Source organism: Oncorhynchus clarkii, chromosome 20 (genome assembly GCF_045791955.1).
Source record: "Oncorhynchus clarkii lewisi isolate Uvic-CL-2024 chromosome 20, UVic_Ocla_1.0, whole genome shotgun sequence".
NCBI lineage: Eukaryota > Metazoa > Chordata > Actinopteri > Salmoniformes > Salmonidae > Oncorhynchus > Oncorhynchus clarkii.
Genome location: NC_092166.1, coordinates 59228452 through 59251225, shown reverse-complemented (window position 1 = coordinate 59251225; position 22774 = coordinate 59228452). Strand labels below are relative to the sequence as shown.

General features: G+C 42.3%; 1 protein-coding gene across 1 annotated transcript in view; it reads right to left on the bottom strand.

The window, feature by feature from the left end:
- Nucleotides 1-22774, bottom strand: part of LOC139375611 (glutamate receptor ionotropic, NMDA 2C-like) — a 96301-nt gene that overhangs the window by 49324 nt on the left and 24203 nt on the right. The window contains exons 4-7 of the mRNA XM_071117402.1: nucleotides 8859-8924; nucleotides 6066-6254; nucleotides 5618-5958; nucleotides 5396-5510 (exon numbers count right to left, since the gene is read on the bottom strand). Coding sequence (XP_070973503.1) covers nucleotides 5396-5510; nucleotides 5618-5958; nucleotides 6066-6254; nucleotides 8859-8924 — 711 coding nt within the window. The remainder of the gene's footprint in view (nucleotides 1-5395; nucleotides 5511-5617; nucleotides 5959-6065; nucleotides 6255-8858; nucleotides 8925-22774) is intronic.

The window sequence follows — 22774 nt, the reverse complement described above, 5'->3', positions numbered from 1 at the left end:
TGAGCTGTAGTCAAATGAACAGCGTTCTCACATAGGTGTTGCTTTTGTCCAGGTGGGAAAGGGCAGTTTGGAGTGTGATTGAGATTGCGTCACCAGTGGATCTGTTGGGGCGGTATATGAACTGGAGTGGGTCTAGGGTTTCCGGTTGATGGTGTTGATGTGAGCCATGACCAGCCTTTCAAAGCACTTCATGGCTACCGACATGAGTGCCACGGGCAATAGTCATTTAGGTAGGTTACTTTCGCTTTCTTGGGCACAGGGACTATGATGGTCTGCTTGAAACATGTAGGTATTACAGACTCGGTCAGGGAGAGTATGAAACTGTCAGTGAAGATAATAGCTGCCAAAAGGTGATTCTAACAGGTTTTGACTCAGAGGTGTGAATACTTATGTAAATGATATAGAGTGAGCTCCACAAGTATTGGGACAGTGATATATTTTAGTGAATAATGATAAGTGAGAATATTACAGATGCACAAATATCATACCCCCCAAGACATGCAAGACAGGCTCAGGGGCAGGCAGAGTGGTCAGGCAGGTGGGCTCAGAGTCAGGACAGGCAAGGGTCAAAACCAGGAGGGCGAGAAAAAGAGAGACTGGGAAAAGCAGGAGCTGAGAACAAAAATGCTGGTTGAACTGACAAACAAGATGAACTGGCAACGGACAAACAGGTATACGGAGAACACAGGTATAAATACACAGGGGATAAGGGGGAAGATGGGCGACAGCTGGAGGGGGGTGGAGACAATCACAAGGACAGGTGAAACAGTTCACAGTGTGACACAGGATTATCCGTAATTATGGTAGATTCCAGATTAATGTAGAAGTGTTTAGAAAAATATTATATTCTTATTTACAATAGAAGTTCTTCCAAAATGACACAATACATTGTTTACCATTAATCTATATTGGGGAGAAAATCATCTGAAACACAACCAAAAAAAAAAAAAAAATGCTAGGAATATGGGACCAAATACTACACTTTAGACTACTTTAATACACGTACAGTGTAACTAAATGTGTTAACAATTGTAAAATCACCTGCTATGGATGAAAATACCCTCAAACAAATTCATTGTATAATTTCATATCCAGAGTGGTGCAATACAGAGCCAAAACCAAAACAGTGTGACTGTCCTAATACTTTTGGAGCTGACTCTTATTTCTGTATTTAATTTTCAATAAATCAGCAAAAATGTCTAAAAACATGTTTTCACTTTGTCATTATCAAAGTGTCACACACAGTATTGTTTGTAGGTTGGTGAGAAAAAAAACTATTTGATCTATTTTGAATTCAGGCTGTAACAAACAACATGTGGAATAAGTCAAAGGTCAATGCGCCAAAGCCTGCCATCTTATCCTCCAACGAAGACGTTTCTTTTTATGTGCCCAATTGTCCTTTTATCCACTCTATACTCCGTTTTTTTTTTTTTATGCAGAGGCTACATGTGTATAGATGATGTCATGTATTATAGATGAATCCTGTACAATGTTTGATCATGATTGTTTTTAGTGTTGCAGAACTCAATATGAGTGATCCACAATTGTGGTTGAAAAAATAATCTGCATTTTGGACTATTGTGTCATTATGGAGTGACACTTAAATACATTTTTCTAACTCTAAATCTAGCTCTGTTGATTTATATAAAAAAAAAAATTAAGTAGAAATAGCTACAACACTATTTAAAGCGACATTAGCATGTAAATAACCCACACGATTGTGTCTGACTATGAATTGCAGTGCTGTTTTAACTGTTATGAACTTTTCGCAGGCAGTTACTGAAATCAATCACTCCTCCCTCCCTCTCTAGGAGGAAAGCAGTGAGGTAGATAGAGAGACGGTTCCCCCTGACTTAGTTTAAAAAAATGAGATGTGTAGTGCTGTCAGTGTGTCAAAAAGAGAGAGAAGGGATGAAAAGGGCATGTCACATGCACAAACCCACAAGTAAGTGCACAGTGACACTTTTTCACTAATGAATGAGCTACATGACACTGGAGGTAAGGAGGGGGAGAGAGGTTTAAAGGAAAGAGGGAGAGAGCGTTACAGAGAGAGTGAGAAGGTTAAAGGGAATAAATAGAAGCAGGGGTTGTGAATGACTGTGTGTTTTGTTGGAATTCCAGAGCATTCCCCAGCAGCCTGACTTTTTGTTTGTGTTTGAGTTTCCGACTGCACAGTCACGACCCCCCCACACACACACGCACACACAACCATACACACACGGTTATGTTCCTTTCTACTTGTAGGGACCTAAAAAAATATATATATTCAAAATCCTATTTTCCCTAACCCCTAACACTAAACCTAACTAACCTTAACCCATAAACCTAAGCCAAACCCTACATCTAATTCCTAACCCTAAACCTAACCACTGTCATGAAGTTGCCCTCTTTGGGTATAGCAAGTCCCATCCCCCTCTCCCTGCTTCCCCCTGGCCTCCTTCAACTAGGCTGCTGTGGTCAGAGAGAGGTCGTAAATTCCTGAGAAGACCCTGCCACATGGCCACATAGTATTAGAGGCAGAGTAAATTTTCATAGAGCACAAAGGAATTTCTTCCACCTCACAGAACTTGAGGTACAAACAAATTTCATGTTCCGGAGAAAGTATAAAAGATCGGTGAAGAATCCAGGTACGAACTGGTCCGTTTGTTACAATTTGGGGAAGCTCAAGGGAGACGGTGTGGCCAGATTACCGTAACGCTGTTTATATAATAGCCTCAGATATGAGGTTTACATCAAATTGTTGTATAAGATGAATGAGTGAGTATGATACTGTTTGTAAAATTGTGTACTATGATTTTGGACTGTTTAATGAAGGAAAATACAATTCCCTTTTGATTTGAACTAAATCAGAGGACTGCCCCTGAGCCCAGTTAGGGTCAGGCATCCTGGGACAGCCCCTTTTCTGCAATTCCAAATAAAACCCAACTTTGGGAAATTATCACCAGACCATGTTTTTCTCTATTAGGAGAGGACAAAGGTTGTAGACCATTGCTGAATCTTTTAACCATACCACATGGTTAAACTCTTAGACTATCGATACCGACAGAATAAAAACAAGTCTTTGATATTAATTACTAGTCGGCAGCTAGAAGAACGACAACCGCTGAAACATCCACTCTATAACGAAACAAATGAATGTCACTCTGAACTATCCAGTATAACCCCGACAGAGAAAGAAGGAGAGAGACGAACAATTCTACAAAATAAACAACTTTTCACCAGCGATCAAGACGACACACTGAGCGTAAATATATATTGATTGCAATTGTTCCCGAATGAGTGAGCGTTCATGTGCAAAGAATTAGCATTTCAATTGTTATAATTATCACTAGGTAGTGACTTCTTAGTCGACCCCCACAAGCCACCATGCCAGTTTAGCCCACTAGGGCACCTTCTCCTATCATTTCTTTTAACCACATTTACTGTATGTTTATGCATTTCTGTGAATTACTTAGTTAGTAATAAATCAATGATTTAAGACAATTGATGTATGGATGACTCATAGTGAAGACTGGGTTTGTGCAGATAACCAACAATTTACAACGTTTGGAATGAGGCTAACGTCAGGTAAAGTAAATAATTCATTAATTCGAAGACTAATTGATCAGATTAAAATACCTGAAAAGTTATTTTAGGAAATGATAACTTTGTAATCTGAATACTAATTTTGCGTAATACTAATTACAGAGAATCTTTGATAAAAAGTATTCAATTTAATGATAGTAAATACACGACACCACTAACACTTTACCCTAACCCTAATTCTAACCCTAACCTTAATTGTCACCCTAACTCTAACCCCTAATCTTAAAATAGCCTTTGTCCTCATGGGGATGTGGGAAATGTCCCAACAAGGGAGAATTTCCCTTGTTTGCTATTCTTGTGGGGACTTTGGGGGATTTTAGGTCCCCGCAAGGACAGAAGAACCAAACCACACACACAAATCTCCCAAGGGTAGCCAGAGGACTACAGTAGAACTGTAGGAAAAGGCCAGAGAGTAATCTCCCTCCTACTATTGAACAAATGTATTCCTGCCCTGCCACAGCAATGTCACTGCCTGGCATGTGTGTGTGTGTGTGTGTGTGTGTGTGTGTGTGTGTGTGTGTGTGTGTAGGGTTGGGGAGTAACATGTAAGGGATTACAGAAATGGTATCTGTAATCCGTAATGTTACCAGAAAAAATCTTGTAATCAGATTACAGATACTTTTGGAAAAACTAGATGATTACTTTGAGGATTACTTTTAAATTCATAAAGGATGTTTGAGGGAAAAAGCTATTTGACACTGTTTTCTCAATGACATTCAAATCAGCATTGAAAAGAGGCACAAGTTTAAGTTTGTTCCACCTGAGTGAGTCTGACCACAAGTCAGAGACCACTATGATGACACACCAAATGAGTTTGATGGATCGCGGGAAGAGAGCAGGAATAGGCTTTTTTAGTCTATAGTCCAAACTATGTCTTCGAATAGTACGACTGCTTTCGGCATCCAAAGATGATCCTATTTAAATACGTGCTTGGAGGTAAGGATGACAGCAGTGGTGTAGTCTACGGCAATACAGATCACTTAATAGTGTTATCTACATAGCGCATTGATGTGAATCACACTGTTGCTCTCTCATTTAGCTATTATGGATTGTGGTTATTGTGGATGGCTGTTCACAAATCTAAATGTGTATTTGAACCCAACAATGATTGAATTCAAGAAGTTTAAGCTGCCTATCAATCATTGTTTTTGAAACCAGTGGACAGCCAGTGAAAAATGCACTCTTGCAACAGCTGTACAGTGCGGATCCCAGCCTATGGAATAAACGTGGGGCTTTTATTGCTGAAACTCGCAAACTTTTGATAGACTTAAAGGGGAAATCTGTAGTTGCTACATCCATTTTTGGACTTGTAAATTATATACAGTGGGGCAAAAAAGTATTTAGTCAGCAACAATTGTGCAAGTTCTCCCACTTAAACAGATGAGAGAGGCCTGTAATTTTCATCATAGGTACACTTCAACTATGACAGACAAAATGAGAGTATAAACCCCCAGAAAATCACATTGTAGGATTTTTAATGAATTTACTTGCAAATTTTGGTGGAAAATAAGTATTTGGTCACCTACAAACAAGCAAGATGTCTGGCTCTCACAGACCTGTAACTTCTTCTTTAAGAGGCTCCTCTGTCCTCCACTCGTTACCTGTATTAATGGCACCTGTTTGAACTTGTTATCAGTATAAAAGACACCTGTCCACAACCTCAAACAGTCACACTCCAAACTCCACTATGGCCAAGACCAAAGAGCTGTCAAAGGACACCACCAGGTAGTGCTGGGTTGGTTGTTTCATGGTCCAGACACACACCCACTCACTCACACACACACACACATACACACATGTAATTCAGTACCTTGTCCCACAGTCTGTCTCTGTCCAGTGCGATGATGGCCATGGAGGGGTTGGTCAGGTAGCCATCACTGTTGAACGACAGATCCTTACGCTCCCATGTCACATTTAGCATGTGTCTGCAACACACACAGATTCAGTTTTCAACACACACACACCTGTTTAGTATGTGTCTACTTACAAAAACACACACAGGACGAGAGGGTGTGTGGCCTCACACACTCACCTGAACAGTGTGTTGTTGTTGATATGTGTAACTGGTGTGTTGCAGTCGCTGTGTCCCTCTGGAAGGAACCCTTGATGCCTTCTGAAACTATCCGCCCCTTTGGCCACTATGGCCACTCCCTCTCTGACACGTTGCCTCAGGCTCTTCCTCCAGTGGTCAGTGATAACGCCAATCAGTCCTACAGGGAAGCTGATAGGTGGAGGGCTCTCTGTGTTGCCCAACGCGAGGGAGGGGAGGATCCAGATGTACCCAGGCCCCAGTAGACCCACCTCCCCTGCTACCTGGAACAGGTACTGGGCCTCTTCATAGGAACAGTAGGCCAGGAGCACCTGGGAATCAATCTAGAGGGACAGACAGATATTACACTGTAAGTAATATCTAACATTAACCTCTCTCTCTCTCTCTCTCTCTCTCGTTGGAAATAGTTTGAAAAAATTCTCTCTCCTACCTGCTGTAACATGCGTTTGGCTCGGACGTCACTGGTTCCGACAGACATCTCCAGAGACAAGATATCTTGTAGCCTCCACAGGAAGTAGGAAGTGTCCGTGTAGGATCGGACGTAGTCTACAAACGTCTCGTATCCCGGCCACATGCTGGTGATTACTACAAAGTCTCCCCAGTCATACTCCTCCATCAACTAGAATATAGACATGATAGAACACATTATATGTAAAGGGTCGTTCCACTAATAGAGTACATTTTGGCTCGTGTAATCTGGTCCAAAATAACTTTTTATTTCACCTATTTAACATTGTCATAAAGAGCACATGTTCAAATTAATTTGGAAAAAAAACACGTTTTTCCATCTCAAGAAGTGAAATAAAAAAATGATTTTAGTATTTTGTATTTGTATTTATTATGGATCCGCATGCCAAGGCAGCAGCTACTCTTCCTGGGGTCCAGCAAAATTAAGGCAGTTATATAATTTTAAAAACATTACAATACATTCACAGACCGTGCCCCCTCAGGCCCCTACTCCAACATATATACAGTACAAAATCCATGTGTACGTGTGTATAGTGCGTATGCTATCGTGTGTGTGTGTGTGTGTGTGTGTGTGTGTGTGTGTGTGTGTGTGTGTGTGTGTGTGTATGCATGTGTCTGTGACGATGTTTGTGTTGCTTCACAGTCCCCGCTGTTCCATAAGGTGTTTTTCTATCTTTAAAAAATATATATTTGTACTGCTTGCATGAGTTACTTGATGTGGAATAGAGTGGCTCTATTTAGTACAGTGAACCTTCCATAGTCTGTTCTGGACTTAGGGACTGTGAAGAGACTTCTTGTGGCATGTCTTGTGGGGTATGCATGGGTGTAGTTCAAACAGACAGCTCAGTGCATTCAACAGGTAGTCAATCTCTTCTCTACTTTGAGCCAGGAGAGATTGACATGCATATTATTAATATTAGCTCTACGTGTACATCCAAGGGCCAGCCGTGCTGACAGTGCTGGTGTATCAATATGTTTTGACCATGAGTTTACAATCCAGGGTAACTCCAAGCAGTTTAGTCACCTCAACTTGCTCAATTTCCACATTATTTATTACAAGATTTAGTTGAGGTTTAGGGTTTAGTGAATGAGTTGTCCCAAATACAATGCTTTTAGTTTTAGAAATATTTAGGACAAACTTATTCCTTGCCACCCACTCTGAAACTAACAGCAACTCTTTGTTAAATGTTGCAGTCATTTCAGTCGCTGTTGTAGCTGACATGTATAGTGTTGAGTCATCCGCATACATAGACACTCTGGATTTCCTCAAAGCCAGTGGCAATTCAATAGTAAAGAATGAAAAAAGTAAAGGGCCAAGACAGCTGCCTTGGGGAATTCCTGATTCTACCTGGATTATGTTGGAGAGGCTTCCATTAAAGAACACCCTCTGTGTTACGTTAGACAGGTTACTCTTTATCCACAATATAGCAGGGGGTGTAAAGCCATAACATAAGTTTTGCTATGATCGATAATGTCAAAGGCCGCACTGAAGTCTAACAAAAGTAAGTGCCAATAAAGTGCAAAATAAATTAGCAGGGTTGATGTTTTGATCTTAAATCAGCGATAAATCCACTTGTGACAGGGGGAATAGAAGCTTGTTGTCACGCCCTGACCTTAGAGATCTTAGAGATCTTAGAGATGTCTATCATTGTCTCTGATTGGGAAACATACTTAGGTACCCTTTTTTCCCACCTGTGTTTGTGGGAAGTTAACTTTTTTTGACGGCACATAGCCTTAAGCTTCACGATTTGTTTTGTATTGTTTGTTTTGTCGGTGTCATTTAGAATAAAATAGAAAATATACGCTCACCACGCTACACCTTGGTCCAGTTCTTTTAACGGCCGTGCCACTTGTTGTGTGCAACAGGGAGTTGAAATTGAATGCAAGCTTCACAAAAAAATGAAACTGTTCAAACATCTCTAGCCTATCTATCTATGGGTAACAGAGTTGACGTGTTGTGCTGGATGCACTTAGTTTTCCACCACAGAACACCAGAAAAAGGCCAAAAAGAGTAAAACCAGCTCACCTGCTTTCACTCTATGATTTTACTTTTACTGAAAAAATTATTTAAAAATGAATAGTTTCACCACATTGAAACGAAAGTTCAGTTCACATAAAATATTTGACCTTAAAATGAGGGACAGATGCTAATTGATCACTAATAACATAAATACATAATACTCTTCAGAAAGAACTTGGTCAAAGGTTTAAAATGAAAACTTGGATAAGTGGGTTGAAATCTTAATCTAATTCGGAAAAACGAGACAAGAAACATGTCAAAATGCTGAATTGTGACACTTTAGCGCAGTGTTTCTCAAACTCGGTCCTGGGGCCCAGCCTGGTTGCACATACATTTTTTTTGTCCTAGCACTACACAGCTGATTCCAATAATCCAAGCTTGATGAGTTGATTATTTGAATCAGCTGTGTAGTGATAGGGCAAAAAACAAAATGTGCGCCCAGGGGGGCCCTAGGACCAAGTTTGGGAAACCTTGCTTTAGCAAGTCTTTATTCATACTAATAATCTGAAGGGCACTTCATTTAATATAACAGGCTTTTAAAATGCAATATTGGTGCACAATTTATACTCAAAATATCAAAAGGAATGCAAAACGTACTTGTGGAACGACCCATAAATGTAAAATCATATATTGACATAACATTTCAGACCACGGCTTTCCTGATTACTACATTCTGATTGGCTGAAAGGGGGCTCTATAAGTGAACATGAACTTTAGATTATTCTATTCCTGTACCTTGAACATGCAGACGATCTGCTGCTCCAGGGAGGCACCCATCTGGAGAAACGTGGAACCCTCAGCCTAAAGGGGGGAGGAGTGGGGTGAGAAGGAGGGGGAGGGGGGAATGAGAACTTTAGCTCAATACAATAATACTGTACACTATTCAGGTGAGCACACTCACAAGCACTCGCAAACTCTCAAGTAAACATTTTCCACACCCAGAGGAGGTAAATAATGTGTGGTCAATCCTATCGCTGTTATAACACCTAAACACACCTACACACCTATAGACACACACAAACACACACGTAAACAACGGGCTGTGAGGGTCGATTCTATCTCTATTAAAGCCACGCTATGAACACTGATATACAGTGCATTCGGAAAGTATTCAGACATTTTTATTTTAAAATGTATTAAATACACACATTTTTTTCCTCGTCAATCTACACACAATCCTCCATAATGACAAAGCGAAAAAACAGAACTACCTTATTTACATAAGTATTCAGACCCTTTGCTATGATACTCGAAATTCAGCTCAGGTTCATCCTGTTTCCATTAATCATCCTTGAGATGTTTCTACAACTTGATTGGAGTCCACCTGTGGTAAATTCAATTGATTGGACATGATTTGGAAAGGCACACACCTGTCTATATAAGGCCCCACAGTTGACAGTGCATGTCAGAGCAAGAAACAAACCATGAGGTCCAGGCAATTGTCAGCAGAGCTCTGAGACAGGATTGTGTCGAGGCACAGATCTGGGGAAGGGTACCAAAAAATGTCTGCAGCATTGAAGGTCCCCAAGAACACAGTGGCCTCCATCATTCTTAAATGGAAGAAGTTTGGATCCACCAAGAATCCTTCTAGAGCTGGCCGCCCGGCCAAACTGAGCAATTGGGAGAGAAGGGCCTTGGTCAGGGAGGTGACCAAGAACCTGATGGTCATTCTGACAGAGCTCCAGAGTTCCTCTGTGGAGATGGGAGAACCTTCCAGAAGGACAACTATCTCTGCAGCACTCCAACAATCAGGCCTTTATGGTAGAGTGGCCAGACAGAAGCCACTCCTCAGTAAAAGGCACATGACAGCCCGCTTGGAGTTTGCTAAAAGGCACCTACTGTAAAAGACTCTCAGACAAAGAGAAACAAGATTCTCTCTTTTACTGATTGACAAGCGTCACATCTGGAGGAAACCTTGCACCATCTCTACTGGGAAGCATGGTGGTGGCAGCATCATGCTTTTTGGGTGTTTTTCAGTGGCAGAGACTGGTAGACTAGTCAGGACAGGATAAAAGATGAATGGAGCAAAGTACAGAGAGATCCTTGATGAAAATATGCTCCTGAGCGCTCAGGACCTCAGACTGGGGCGAAGGTTCAACTTCCAACAGGACAACGACCCTAAACACACAGCCAAGACAACGCAGGAGTGGCTTCGGGATAAGTCTCTGAATGTCCTTGATTGGCCCAGCCAGAGCCCGAATTGAACCCGAGCGAGCATCCCTAAAGAGACCTGAAAATAGCTGTGCAGCGATGCTCCCCATCCAATCTGAGAGAGCTTGGAGGATCTGCAGAGAAGAATGTGAGAAGCTCCCCAAATACAGCTGTGCCAAGCTTGTAGCGTCATACACAAGAAGACTTGAATCTGTAATCGCTGCAAATGTTGCTTCAACAAAGTAAAGGGTCTGAATGTTTTAATTTTTACAATTTCTACATACAGTGCCTTGCGAAAGTATTCGGCCCCCTTGAACTTTGCGACCTTTTGCCACATTTCAGGCTTCAAACATAAATATATAAAACTGTATTTTTTTGTGAAGAATCAACAACAAGTGGGACACAATCATGAAGTGGAACGACATTTATTGGATATTTCAAACTTTTTTAACAAATCAAAAACTGAAAAATTGGGCGTGCAAAATTATTCAGCCCCTTTACTTTCAGTGCAGCAAACTCTCTCCAGAAGTTCAGTGAGGATCTCTGAATGATCCAATGTTGACATAAATGACTAATGATGATAAATACAATCCACCTGTGTGTAATCAAGTCTCCGTATAAATGCACCTGCACTGTGATAGTCTCAGAGGTCCGTTAAAAGCACAGAGAGCATCATGAAGAACAAGGAACACACCAGGCAGGTCCGAGATACTGTTGTGAAGAAGTTTAAAGCCGGATTTGGATACAAAAAGATTTCCCAAGCTTTAAACATCCCAAGGAGCACTGTGCAAGCGATAATATTGAAATGGAAGGAGTATCAGACCACTGCAAATCTACCAAGACCTGGACGTCCCTCTAAACTTTCAGCTCATACAAGGAGAAGACTGATCAGAGATGCAGCCAAGAGGCCCATGATCACTCTGGATGAACTGCAGAGATCTACAGCTGAGGTGGGAGACTCTGTCCATAGGACAACAATCAGTCGTATATTGCACAAATCTGGCCTTTATGGAAGAGTGGCAAGAAGAAAGCCATTTCTTAAAGATATCCATAAAAAGTGTTGTTTAAAGTTTGCCACAAGCCACCTGGGAGACACACCAAACATGTGGAAGAAGGTGCTCTGGTCAGATGAAACCAAAATTGAACTTTTTGGCAACAATGCAAAACGTTATGTTTGGCGTAAAAGCAACACAGCTGAACACACCATCCCCACTGTCAAACATGGTGGTGGCAGCATCATGGTTTGGGCCTGCTTTTCTTCAGCAGGGACAGGGAAGATGGTTAAAATTGATGGGAGATGGATGGAGCCAAATACAGGACCATTCTGGAAGAAAACCTGATGGAGTCTGCAAAAGACCTGAGACTGGGACGGAGATTTGTCTTCCAACAAGACAATGATCCAAAACATAAAGCAAAATCTACAATGGAATGGTTCAAAAATAAACATATCCAGGTGTTAGAATGGCCAAGTCAAAGTCCAGACCTGAATCCAATCGAGAATCTGTGGAAAGAACTGAAAACTGCTGTTCACAAATGCTCTCCATCCAACCTCACTGAGCTCGAGCTGTTTTGCAAGGAGGAATGGGAAAAAATTTCAGTCTCTCGATGTGCAAAACTGATAGAGACATACCCCAAGCGACTTACAGCTGTAATCGCAGCAAAAGGTGGCGCTACAAAGTATTAACTTAAGGGGGCTGAATAATTTTGCACGCCCATTTTTTCAGTTTTTGATTTGTTAAAAAAGTTTGAAATATCCAATAAATGTCGTTCCACTTCATGATTGTGTCCCACTTGTTGTTGATTCTTCACAAAAAAATACAGTTTTATATCTTTATGTTTGAAGCCTGAAATGTGGAAAAAGGTCGCAAAGTTCAAGGGGGCCGAATACTTTCGCAAGGCACTGTACCTGTTTTTGCTTTGTCATTATGTGGTATTATAATTTATGTAGATTGATGAGGTTGAAAATGTATTTAATCAATTTTAGAAAAAGGCGGCAACGTAACACAATGTGGAAAACTCAAGGGGTCTGAATACTTTTCGAATGCACTATATGTGAAATGGTTAATTAAACATTACCTTCTCAGCAGGCATTCTGTATATGACTGTGAGCAGACTATTTAAGCTGTCATAAGTCCGACACAACAATCCTATGAAAATGACATAGCACCTGATGTAATAACACACTGTGAAAAGGCAAAAGGTAGGGCTTCCTGAGTTGCGCAACGGTCTAAGGCACTGCATCGCAGTGCTTGAGGCATCACTACAGACCAGGATTCGATTCCAGGGGGACGCAATTGGCCCAGCTTCGACCGGGTTAGGGGAGGGTTTGGGCGGGGGGGGCTTCATTTGGCTCATCACGCTCTAGCGACTTCTTGTGGTGGGCCGGGAACCTGCAGGCTGACTTTGGTCGTGAGTTGAACGGTGTTTCCTCCGACACATTGATGCGGCTGGCTTCCGTGTTAAGCCGGCGGATGTAAGATGCGCGGTTTGGCTGGTCATGTTTCAGAGGATGCATGACTCGACCTTCGCTTCTCCAGAGCCCACTGGGGAGTTGCAGTGATGAGACAAGATTGCAATTGAATATCACAAAATTGGGGATAAAATGTGGATAAAATATTTTATAAAATGAATAAAAGGCTAAACTTGTCTTAGGGCAGGCGTAAGTACCTTAAAGGGTAAGTACCTTAAATCACAAATTTCCCAAGTGATTCCATACATTGAAACTAGTTAGGTGGAGTTTGCCTTCTCTCTCTGCAGTCTTGAACTGGAAAGCTGCAAAAACGGTTCATGTGACTCATGAGGTTTCTTTGTGCACTACTAAGAACAATTGAGAAATCTGCGAATTGTGGGCAAATTTGTTGTTTTATTGAAAGAATACAGACGAATTTGCTATTTTTATCAAAAGTACTAATGTTTTTTAGTCAGGAAATGTGTACCTTTCCACCTAAAGTGGTTGCAATTATTTTATATCATTATTTTATGTGGCCAACTGCAACAACAGTGGAGATGGGTAACAACTGTGCATGTGCGCTCTCGTGCCGCAAACTCTGTGACGTATATGCCCTTATTTGGAGCTTGACATCACAGATGCGAGTTTAGTACAGGTTAGTAAACATGGTATCACTTGACTTGTGTGTCAGGGTGGTAGTTTTTCTTAGTCAATACACATAATAATAATTTGCCATATATCAATGAAAATGTGAGCATGGAATAAGCTACAACTGCCACTGATATTTGAAGAACTTGAACGAATAGATAAACCCAATTGACTTTATGTCAGTCTTTTTATTATAAAATGCATCACATGTAAATCACACTTTGAAGACATTGTCTAGCATAACATAAAGTACCATATTTTCTGTTACAACATAAGCATAAGCATAAGTATTTTGTGAAACACAAAAATGATTATTTAGAATAAGTGTGTGTGTGTGTGTATGTGTGTGTGTGTGTCAGCCATCTAAATATGCCTAACTGCATTCTGCAGTCATTGTGAGAAACAGTTCCCGAAACAGTCCAAGCAGTGTGTTGCCAAATAAATAACCAGGTGCTGGAGCTGCGACAGCATCCGACTGTGGTTTACAGGTTTCCTTCATCCCACCTGACCAAGCATAATCTTCCAGACAACATTGCCACAGAGGAGAGACCTGAGAAAGAGGACCTGGTTAGATCAGAAGACATCACTCCAGGATTTGTTCTTTATATGCAACCAAATGTCTTCCCCTTTCTTTGTTGAGGGGGCACAAACAAGACTTGAATGTTTTGTATTACATTTTTTTTGTGACTGAAAATATACTGAACAAAAATATAAACGCAACATGTAAAGCGTTGGTCCCATGTTTCAAGTTCCCAGACACAAAAAGCTTTTTTCTCTCAAATTGTGTGCACAAATTTGTTTACATCCCTGTTAGTGAGCATTTCTCCTTTGCCAAGATAATCCATCCATCTGACAGGTGTGGCATATCAAGAAGCTGATTAAACAGCCTGGTCATTACAATCACTCAAAAATGTGAAGTTGTGTCACAACGTAATGCCATAGAGGTCTCAAGTTTTGAAGAAATGTGTGATTGGCATGCTGACTGCAGGAATGTCTACCAGAGCTGTTGCCAGATAATAGAAAGTTCTATTCTCTACCATAAGCAGATGTCATTTAAGAGAATTTGGCAGTATGCCCTACTGGCCTCACAACCGCAGACCACGTGTAACAACGCCAGCCCAGGACCTCCACATCCGGCTTCTTTACCTACGGTATCGTCTTAGACCAGCCACCCGGACAGCTGATGAAACTGTGGGTTTGCACACTGTACAACAACATGTTCCAGTTTCCACCAATATCCAGAAACTTCACACAGCCATTGAAGAGGAGTGGGACAACATTCCACAGGCCACAATCAACAGCCTGATCAACTCTATGAGAAGGAGATGTGATGAAAATGGTGGTCACACCAGATACTGACTGGTTTTCTGATCCACACCCTCATCTTTTTTTAAGGTTGCCAACAGATGCATATCTTTATTCCCAGTCATGTGAAATCCATAGATTAGGGCCTAATGAATTTATATCAATTGACTGATTCCTTATATGAACTGTAACTCAGTAAAAATCGTTGAAATTGTTGCATGTTGCGTTTATATTTCTGTTCAATATATATTATAAAAATATATATTATAAAAATGCAATACAATTCATGCTTTATTGGCCCATTTGCATGGATATTCTTTATTTTTGCAGTCACATTCCTAACATGATACACAACAGACAAATCACAGTCTGGGAGCAGTGAATACCTGTAACTTTGACTATTCACAAGTCCTGGGAGTCTTCCACTTCCTGAAAACCAGTGTAGACCCCATAATGCGATTGATATTTGGCTACAATGGCATTTACCACGCAGGCTGGGAAAGGGATCTGGACTCCTGGACCCAATGTCTCACCGTGGAGGACCCACTCCAAAATTATGTGGTAGGAGACTAGTCTCAACTGTCTGGAATGACAATAGACCAAAGGGCATTGTGGATTTGAGAATCTGGAGCAGAAGTCATGTACTCATAACATTTAATTTTTTGGACAATATATGGAAACAAGTTTTCATTTTCTGTTCTTAGATTTGGCTGTTATTTCAAGTTCAATGTGTAGGCCTATATTTCCTATATCCTACTAAAATAAAAGATGCTAAAAACATTGTGATCATGTGAAAACCTATCTGGACAGTGTTTGAGATCATGCAGAAACATAAACCCACAACAGTCAAGCTCAGAGGTTTATGATGATCATTCAGTAGTGGGAGATAGCCTGCAGAGTTCTATCCTACTATCCAAGTCTGTATCCAAATCATTTGAACTTCTATTTTTTTTAAATCCACCTCTGTAAAAACAAGTCTCTCACCTGTTATAGACCACCCTCTGCCTCCAGCTGTGCTCTGGACACCATATGTGAACTGATTGCCCCCCATCTATCGACCTAAACTGGAAGACCTAAACTGGAAGATGCTTAAAACCTCTTACTTCTACCCCTTCCTTTTTCGAAAATTCTGTTAAAAATCGCGCAACTTTTCAGCATCCTGCTACTCATGCCAGGAATATAGTATATGCATATGATTAGTATGTGTGGATAGAAAACACTCTGAAGTTTATAAAACTGGTTAAATCATGGCTGTGACTATAACAGATTGTGTGTTTCATTGAAAAACGCAAGAAAAACTGCTCTCTGAAAGCAAAAAATAATTTCCATAAGTCACTTCCACCAGTTGTTAAAAGAGAACAGAATTTAATGGGAATCTGCCTGCAATTCATACAAATTCCGCACGATGGCGCCATTGTCCTAATTTTCAATTGAATTAATTGTTGGAAAAACCTTCTATCTGAACTCCATTTTCCCAGTCTTCAACCGGATGCAGTTGAGGGAGATATCAGATGGCATTGTTTTTGAAGTGAAGACCTATTGAAGAGACATCGCCCTGTAATCATTTTGATAGCTTATAAACGTTTACTAATACCTAAAGTTGGATTACAAAAGGATTTCGAAGTGTTTTGTGAAAGTTTATCGTCGACTTTTTTAATTTTAAAAAATTACGCAGCGTTTAAAAACGATGATTTTTTCTGAATGACACAACTTCCATACAAAGCTATTTTGGGTATATATGGACCGATTTAAAAAAAAAGACCCAATAGTGATGTTTATGGGGCATATAGGAGTGCCAAGAAAGAAGCTCGTCTAAGGTAATGAATGTTTTATATTTTATTTCTGCGTTTTGGGTAGCGCCGGCTATCGCAAAATCTGTTGTTTACGTGTCGAGCTGGCATTTTGGGGGGTGCATGCTATCAGATAATAGCTTCTGATGCTTTCGCCGAAAAGCATTTTAAAAATCTGACTTGCTGGCTAGGTTCACAACGAGTGTAGCTTTAATTCAATACCCTGCTTGTGAATTTTGATCAAAGATTGAGTTGTAACGAGTACATTTAGCATTTAGCGTAGCGCATTTGCATTTCCAGGGGCATACTTGGGACGTCTGCGTGTCAAGTATTCTCAAGAAGTTTTAACATCCCAGCCATCCTACAATCTAAGCTTGATGCCCTCAATCTCACACAAATTATCAATGAACCTACCAGGTACCACCCCAAAACCGTAAACACGGGCAACCTCATAGTTATCATCCTTACCCAACTGGCCCTCTAAATACACCTCTGCTGTTTTCAACCAGGATCTCAGCGATCACTGCCTCATTGCCTGCATCCGTAATGGGTCAGCCGTCAATCGACCTCCTCTCATCACTGTCAAACGCTCCCTGAAACACTTCAGCTAGCAGGCCTTTCTAATCGATCTGGCTGGGGTATCCTGGAAGGATATTGACATCATCCTGTCAGTAGAGGATGCCTGTTTTTTTTAAATGACTTCCTCATGCCCCATTCAAGAACTGCTTGTTAACACAGCGCCATCCAACCCGGAAGCCAACCGCACCAATGTGTCGGAGGAAACACCTTGGTTAGCGCGCACTGCGCCCGGCCCGCCACAGGAGTCGCTGGTGCGTGATGAGACAAGGATTTCCCTACAGGCCAAACCCTCCCTAACCCAGACGACGCTAGGCCAATTATGCGTCGCTCCACGTACCTCCCGGTCGCGGCCGGTTACGACAGAGCCTGGGCGCTGTCACAGCGCCCTTGACCACTGCGCCACCCGGGAGGCCCAAGACTAGCTTTTTCAAGCAGAAATTTGCTTCCTGCAACACAAACTCAAAAAAGTTCTGGGACACTGTAAAGTCCATGGAGAATAAGAACACCTCCTCCCAGCTGCCCACTGCACTGAGGATAGGAAACACTGTCACCACCGATAAATCCACTATAATTGAGAATTTCAATAAGCATTTTTCTACGACTGGCCATGCTTTCCACCTGGCCTACCCCGGTCAACAGCACTGCACCCCCCACAGCAAATCGCCCAAGCCTTCCCCATTTCTCCTTCTCCCAAATCCAGTCAGCTGATGTGCGAAATAGCTGCAAAATTTGGACCCCTACAAATCAGCCGGGCTAGACACTCTGGACCCTTTCTTTCTAAAATTATCTGCCGAAATTGTTGCAACCCCTATTACTAGCCTGTTCAACCTCTCTTTCGTGTCGTCTGAGATTCCCAAAGATTGGAAAGCAGCTGTGGTCATCCTCCTCTCCAAAGGGGGGGACACTCTTGACCCAAACTGCTACAGACCTATATCTATCCTAACCTACCTTTCTAAGGTCTTCGAAAGCCAAGTCAACAAACAGATTACCGACCATTTCGAATCCCATCATACCTTCTCCGCTATGCAATCTGGTTTCAGAGCTGGTCATGGGTGCACCTCAGCCACGCTCAAGGTCCTAAACGATATCTTAACCGCCATCGATAAGAAACAATACTGTGCAGCCATATTCATTGATCTGGCCAAGGCTTTCGACTCTGTCAATCATCCCATCCTCAGACTCGATAGCCTTGGTTTCTCAAATGATTGCCTGACCTGGTTCACCAACTACTTCTCTGATAGAGTTCAGTGTGTCAAATTGGAGGGCCTGTTGTCCGGGCCTCTGGCAGTCTCTATGGGGGTGCCTCAGGGTTCAAATCTTGGACCGACTCTCTTCTCTGTATACATCAATGATGTCGCTCTTGCTGCTGGTGAGTCTCTGATCCACCGCTATGCAGACGACACCATTCTGTATACTTCTGGCCTTCTTTGGACACTGTGTTAACAACCCTCCAGATGAGCTTCAATGCCATACAACTCTCCTTCCGTGGCCTCCAATTGCTCTTAAATACATGTAAAACTAAATGCATGCTCTTCAACCGATCGCTGCCTGCACCTGCCCGCCCGTCTAACATCACTACTCTGGACGGTTCTGACTTAGAATATGTGGACAACTACAAATACCTAGGTGTCTGATTAGACTGTAAACTCTCCTTCCAGACTCACATCAAACATCTCCAATCCAAAATTCAATCTAGAATCGGCATCCAATTTCGCAAAAAAAGCATCCTTCACTCATGCTGCATAACATAGCCTTGTAAAACTGACCATCCTACCGATCCTCGACTTCGGCGATGTCATTTACAAAATAACCCTCCAATACCCTACTCAATAAATTGGACGCAGTCTATTACAGTGCCATCCGTTTTGTCACCAAAGCCCCATATACTACCCACCACTGCGACCTGTAGGCTCTCGTTTGCTGGCCCTCGCTTCATACTCGTCGCCAAACCCACTGGCTCCAGGTCATCTACAAGACCCTGCTAGGTAAAGTCCCCCCTTATCTCAGCTCGCTGGTCACCATAGCAGCACCCACCTGTAGCACGGGAGCACGCGCTCCAGTAGGTATGTCTCTCTGGTCACCCCCAAAACCAATTCTTCCTTTGGCCGCCTCTCCTTCCAGTTCTCTGCTGCCAATGACTGGAACGAACTACAAAAAAAGGAAACACTTATCTCCCTCACTAGCTTTAAGCACCAGCTGTCAGAGCAGCTCACAGATTACTGCACCTGTACATAGCCCATCTATAATTTAGCCCAAGCAACTACCTCTCCCCCTACTGTATTTATTTATTTTGCTCCTTTGCACCTGATTATTTCTATCTCTACTTTGCATATTCTTCCACTGCAAATCTAACATTCCAGTGTTTTACTTGCTATATTGTATTAACTTCGCCAAAGGCCTTTTTTTTTTGCCTTTACCTCCCTTATCTCACCTCATTTGCTCACATTGTATATAGACTTATTTTTCTACTGTATTATTGACTGTATGTTTGTTTTACTCCATGTGTAACTCTGGGTTGTTGTATGTGTCGAACTGCTTTGCTTTATCTCGGCCAGGTCGCAATTGTAAATGAGAACTTGTTCTCAACTTGCCTACCTGGTTTTAAATAAAGGTGAAATAAAAAATTTAAAGTTTAGCTACTTACTCATTGGATATCTGTCATTTTGGTCCGTCTGGAGTGGGGTTGCCAATTTATATTTGGGATATGGAAGAGGAAGAAAAAAATCCAGGACACCAGAGTTGTTCTGGGCAGAAAAATCCCTGTTGTTGCGAAAGCAAGCAAACTGTTTCTCAACATTAATAATCACATTCTTCGTGAGTCTGCATTGGAGCACAATTACACTACCGATCTGCGTTCATCTTGGGGTTGGGCTGGGGCTGTGGTCCTGCTGCTTCTCCGGCCTCGGTGACTAGAGTGGTGGCGGCCATCTGAAACTCAGGTTTGCCTCAATTCCTTGTCAGAATACTCAGGCTCAAATAAATACGGTTCGGTGCCACCATTGGCACCCCTCTAGTAGTTTTCTTCATCACTCGCAAATATTTCATCGTTAGACATGCTTCAGGTTGTTGTTTACTTTCGTATAACTAATCTGTAATGCTAGGCTACTGTCCCCTGAAAAAGCTTGCATCTGTGATTGTGAATAATCAAATCAAACTTTATCTGCCATATGCGCCGCATACAACAAGTGTAGACTTTACTGTGAAATGCTTACTTACAAGCCCTTAACCAACAGTGCAGTTCATGAAGAAGAAAATATTTACTAAGTAGGCTAAAATAAAAAAGTTATAATAATAAAAACTGGATTCTCTCTTTTATGGCCTTTCCTCTGACACCGCCTATTATATAGGTCCTGAATGGCAGGAAGCTTGGTGATGTACTGGGCCGTTCGCACTACCTTCTGTAGCGCCTTATGGTCAGAGGCCGAGCAGTTGCCATACCAGGCGGTGATGAAACTTGAAACTCTCGACCCACTCCACTACAGCCCCGTCAATGTTAATGGGGGCCTGTTCGGCCCTCCTTTTCCTGTTGTCCACAATCAGCTCCTTTGTCTTGCTCACATTGAGGGAGAGTTTGTTGTCCTGGCACCACACTGCCAACTCTCTGACCTCCTCCCTATAGGCCGTCTCATCATTGTCGGTGATCAGGCCTACCACTGTTGTGTCTTCAGCAAACTAAATGAAGGTGTTCGCGTCGTGTTTGGCCATGTAGTCATGGGTGAACAGGGAATACAGGTGGGGACTAAGTACACACCCCTGTGGGGACCCAGTGTTAAGGATCAGCGTGGCAGACGTGTTGTTGCCTACCCTCACCACATGGGGGCGGCCCGTCAGGAAGTTCAGGATCCAGTTGCAGATGGAGGTGTTTAGTCTCAGAGTCATTAGCTTTGTGATGAGCTTTGTGGGTACTATGGTGTTGAACACTGAGCTGTAGTCAATGAACAGCATTCTCACATAGGTGTTCCTTTTGTCCAGGTGAGAAAGGGCAGCGTGTAGCGCAATTGAGATTGCGTCATCTGTGGATCTGTTGGGGCGGTATGCGAATTGGAGTGGGTCTAGGGTAGTCCGGGAGGATGCTGTTGATGTGAGCCATGACTAGCCTTTAAAGCACTTCATGGCTTCCGACGTGAGTGCCACGGGGCTGTAATTATTTAGGCTGGTAACCTTCGCTTCCTTGGGCACAGGGACTATGGTGGTCTGCTTGAAACATGTAGGTACTACAGACTCGGTCAGGGAGAGGTTGAAACTGTCAGTGAAGACACTTGGCAGTTGGTCCGCACATGCTTTGAGTACACGTAATTGTAATCCGTCTGGCCCAGTGGCTTTGTGGATGTTGACCTGTTTAAAGGTTTTGTTCACATCGGCTACCGAGAACGTTATCACACAGTCAGCCAGAACAGCTGGTGCTCTCGTGCATGCTTCAGTGTTGCTTGCGTAACTGGGTAGCTCGCATCTGGGTTTCCCTTTGTAGTCCGTAATAGTTTTCAAGCCCTGCCACATCTAAGCGTCAGAGCCGGTGTAGTAGGATTCAATCTTAATCCTGTATTGGCACTTTGCTTGTTTGATGGTTCATCTGAGGGCATAGCGGGATGTCTTATGATCGTCCGGATAAGTCTCCCGCTCCTTGAAAGTGGCAGCTCTAGCCATGAACTCGATGTGGATGTTGCCTGTAATCCATGGCTTCTGGTGGGTATATGTATGTTCAGTCACTGTGGGGACGACGTCATCGGCGCACTTATTGATGAAGCCGATGACTGAGGTGGTGTATTCCTCAATGCCATTGGATAAATCCCGGAACATATTCCAGTTTGTGCTAGGAGAACAGTCCTGTAGTGTAGCATCCGCATCATCTGACAACTTCCGTATTGAGTGAGTCACTGGTACTTCCTGCTTTATTTTTTGCTTGTAAACAGGAATTAGGAGGATAGAATTATGGTCAGATTTGCCAAATGGAGGGTGGGGGAAAGCTTTGTATGCATCTCTGTATGTGGAGTAAAGGTGGTCTAGGATTTTTTTTTTCCCTGGTTGCATGTGGCATGCCGGTAGAAATTTGGTAAAACTGATTTAAGTTTGACTGCATTAAAGTCCCCGGCTGCTAGGAGCGCCACTTCTGGGTGAGCATTTTCTTCTTTGCTTATGGCCTTATAGAGTTTGTTGAGAGCGGTCTTAGTGCCAGCTTCGCTATGTGGTGGTAAATAGACGGCTATGAATAATACAGATGAGAACTCTCTTGGTAAATAGTGTGGTTGACAGCTTATCATACAGTACTCTACTTCAGGTGAGCAATACCTTGAGATTTCTTTAATATTAGACATTGCACACCAACTGTTATTGAAAAAAGACACACACCCCCACCCCTCGTCTTTCCAGATGTAGCGTCTCTGTTTTGCTGGTGCATGGAAAATCCCTCCAGCTCTATATTGTCCGTTTCTTAGTTCAGCCACGTCTCGGTGAAACATAAGATGTTATAGTTTTTAATGTCCCGTTGGTAGGATAATCTTAACAGTAGGTCATCAAATCTATTTTCCAACGATTGCATGTTAGCAAGGAGAATGGAAGGCATTAGGAGTTTCCTCCAGATTCTCAGAACGATCCCTGATCTGCGAACCCCTTTTCCGGCATCTTTTCTTTGCGCAAAAGGCGTGGATCTGGGCCTGTTCCATTAAAAGCAGAATATCCTTCTCATCAGACTCGTTAAAAGAAAAAGTTTCTTCCAGTCCCCGGTGAGTAAT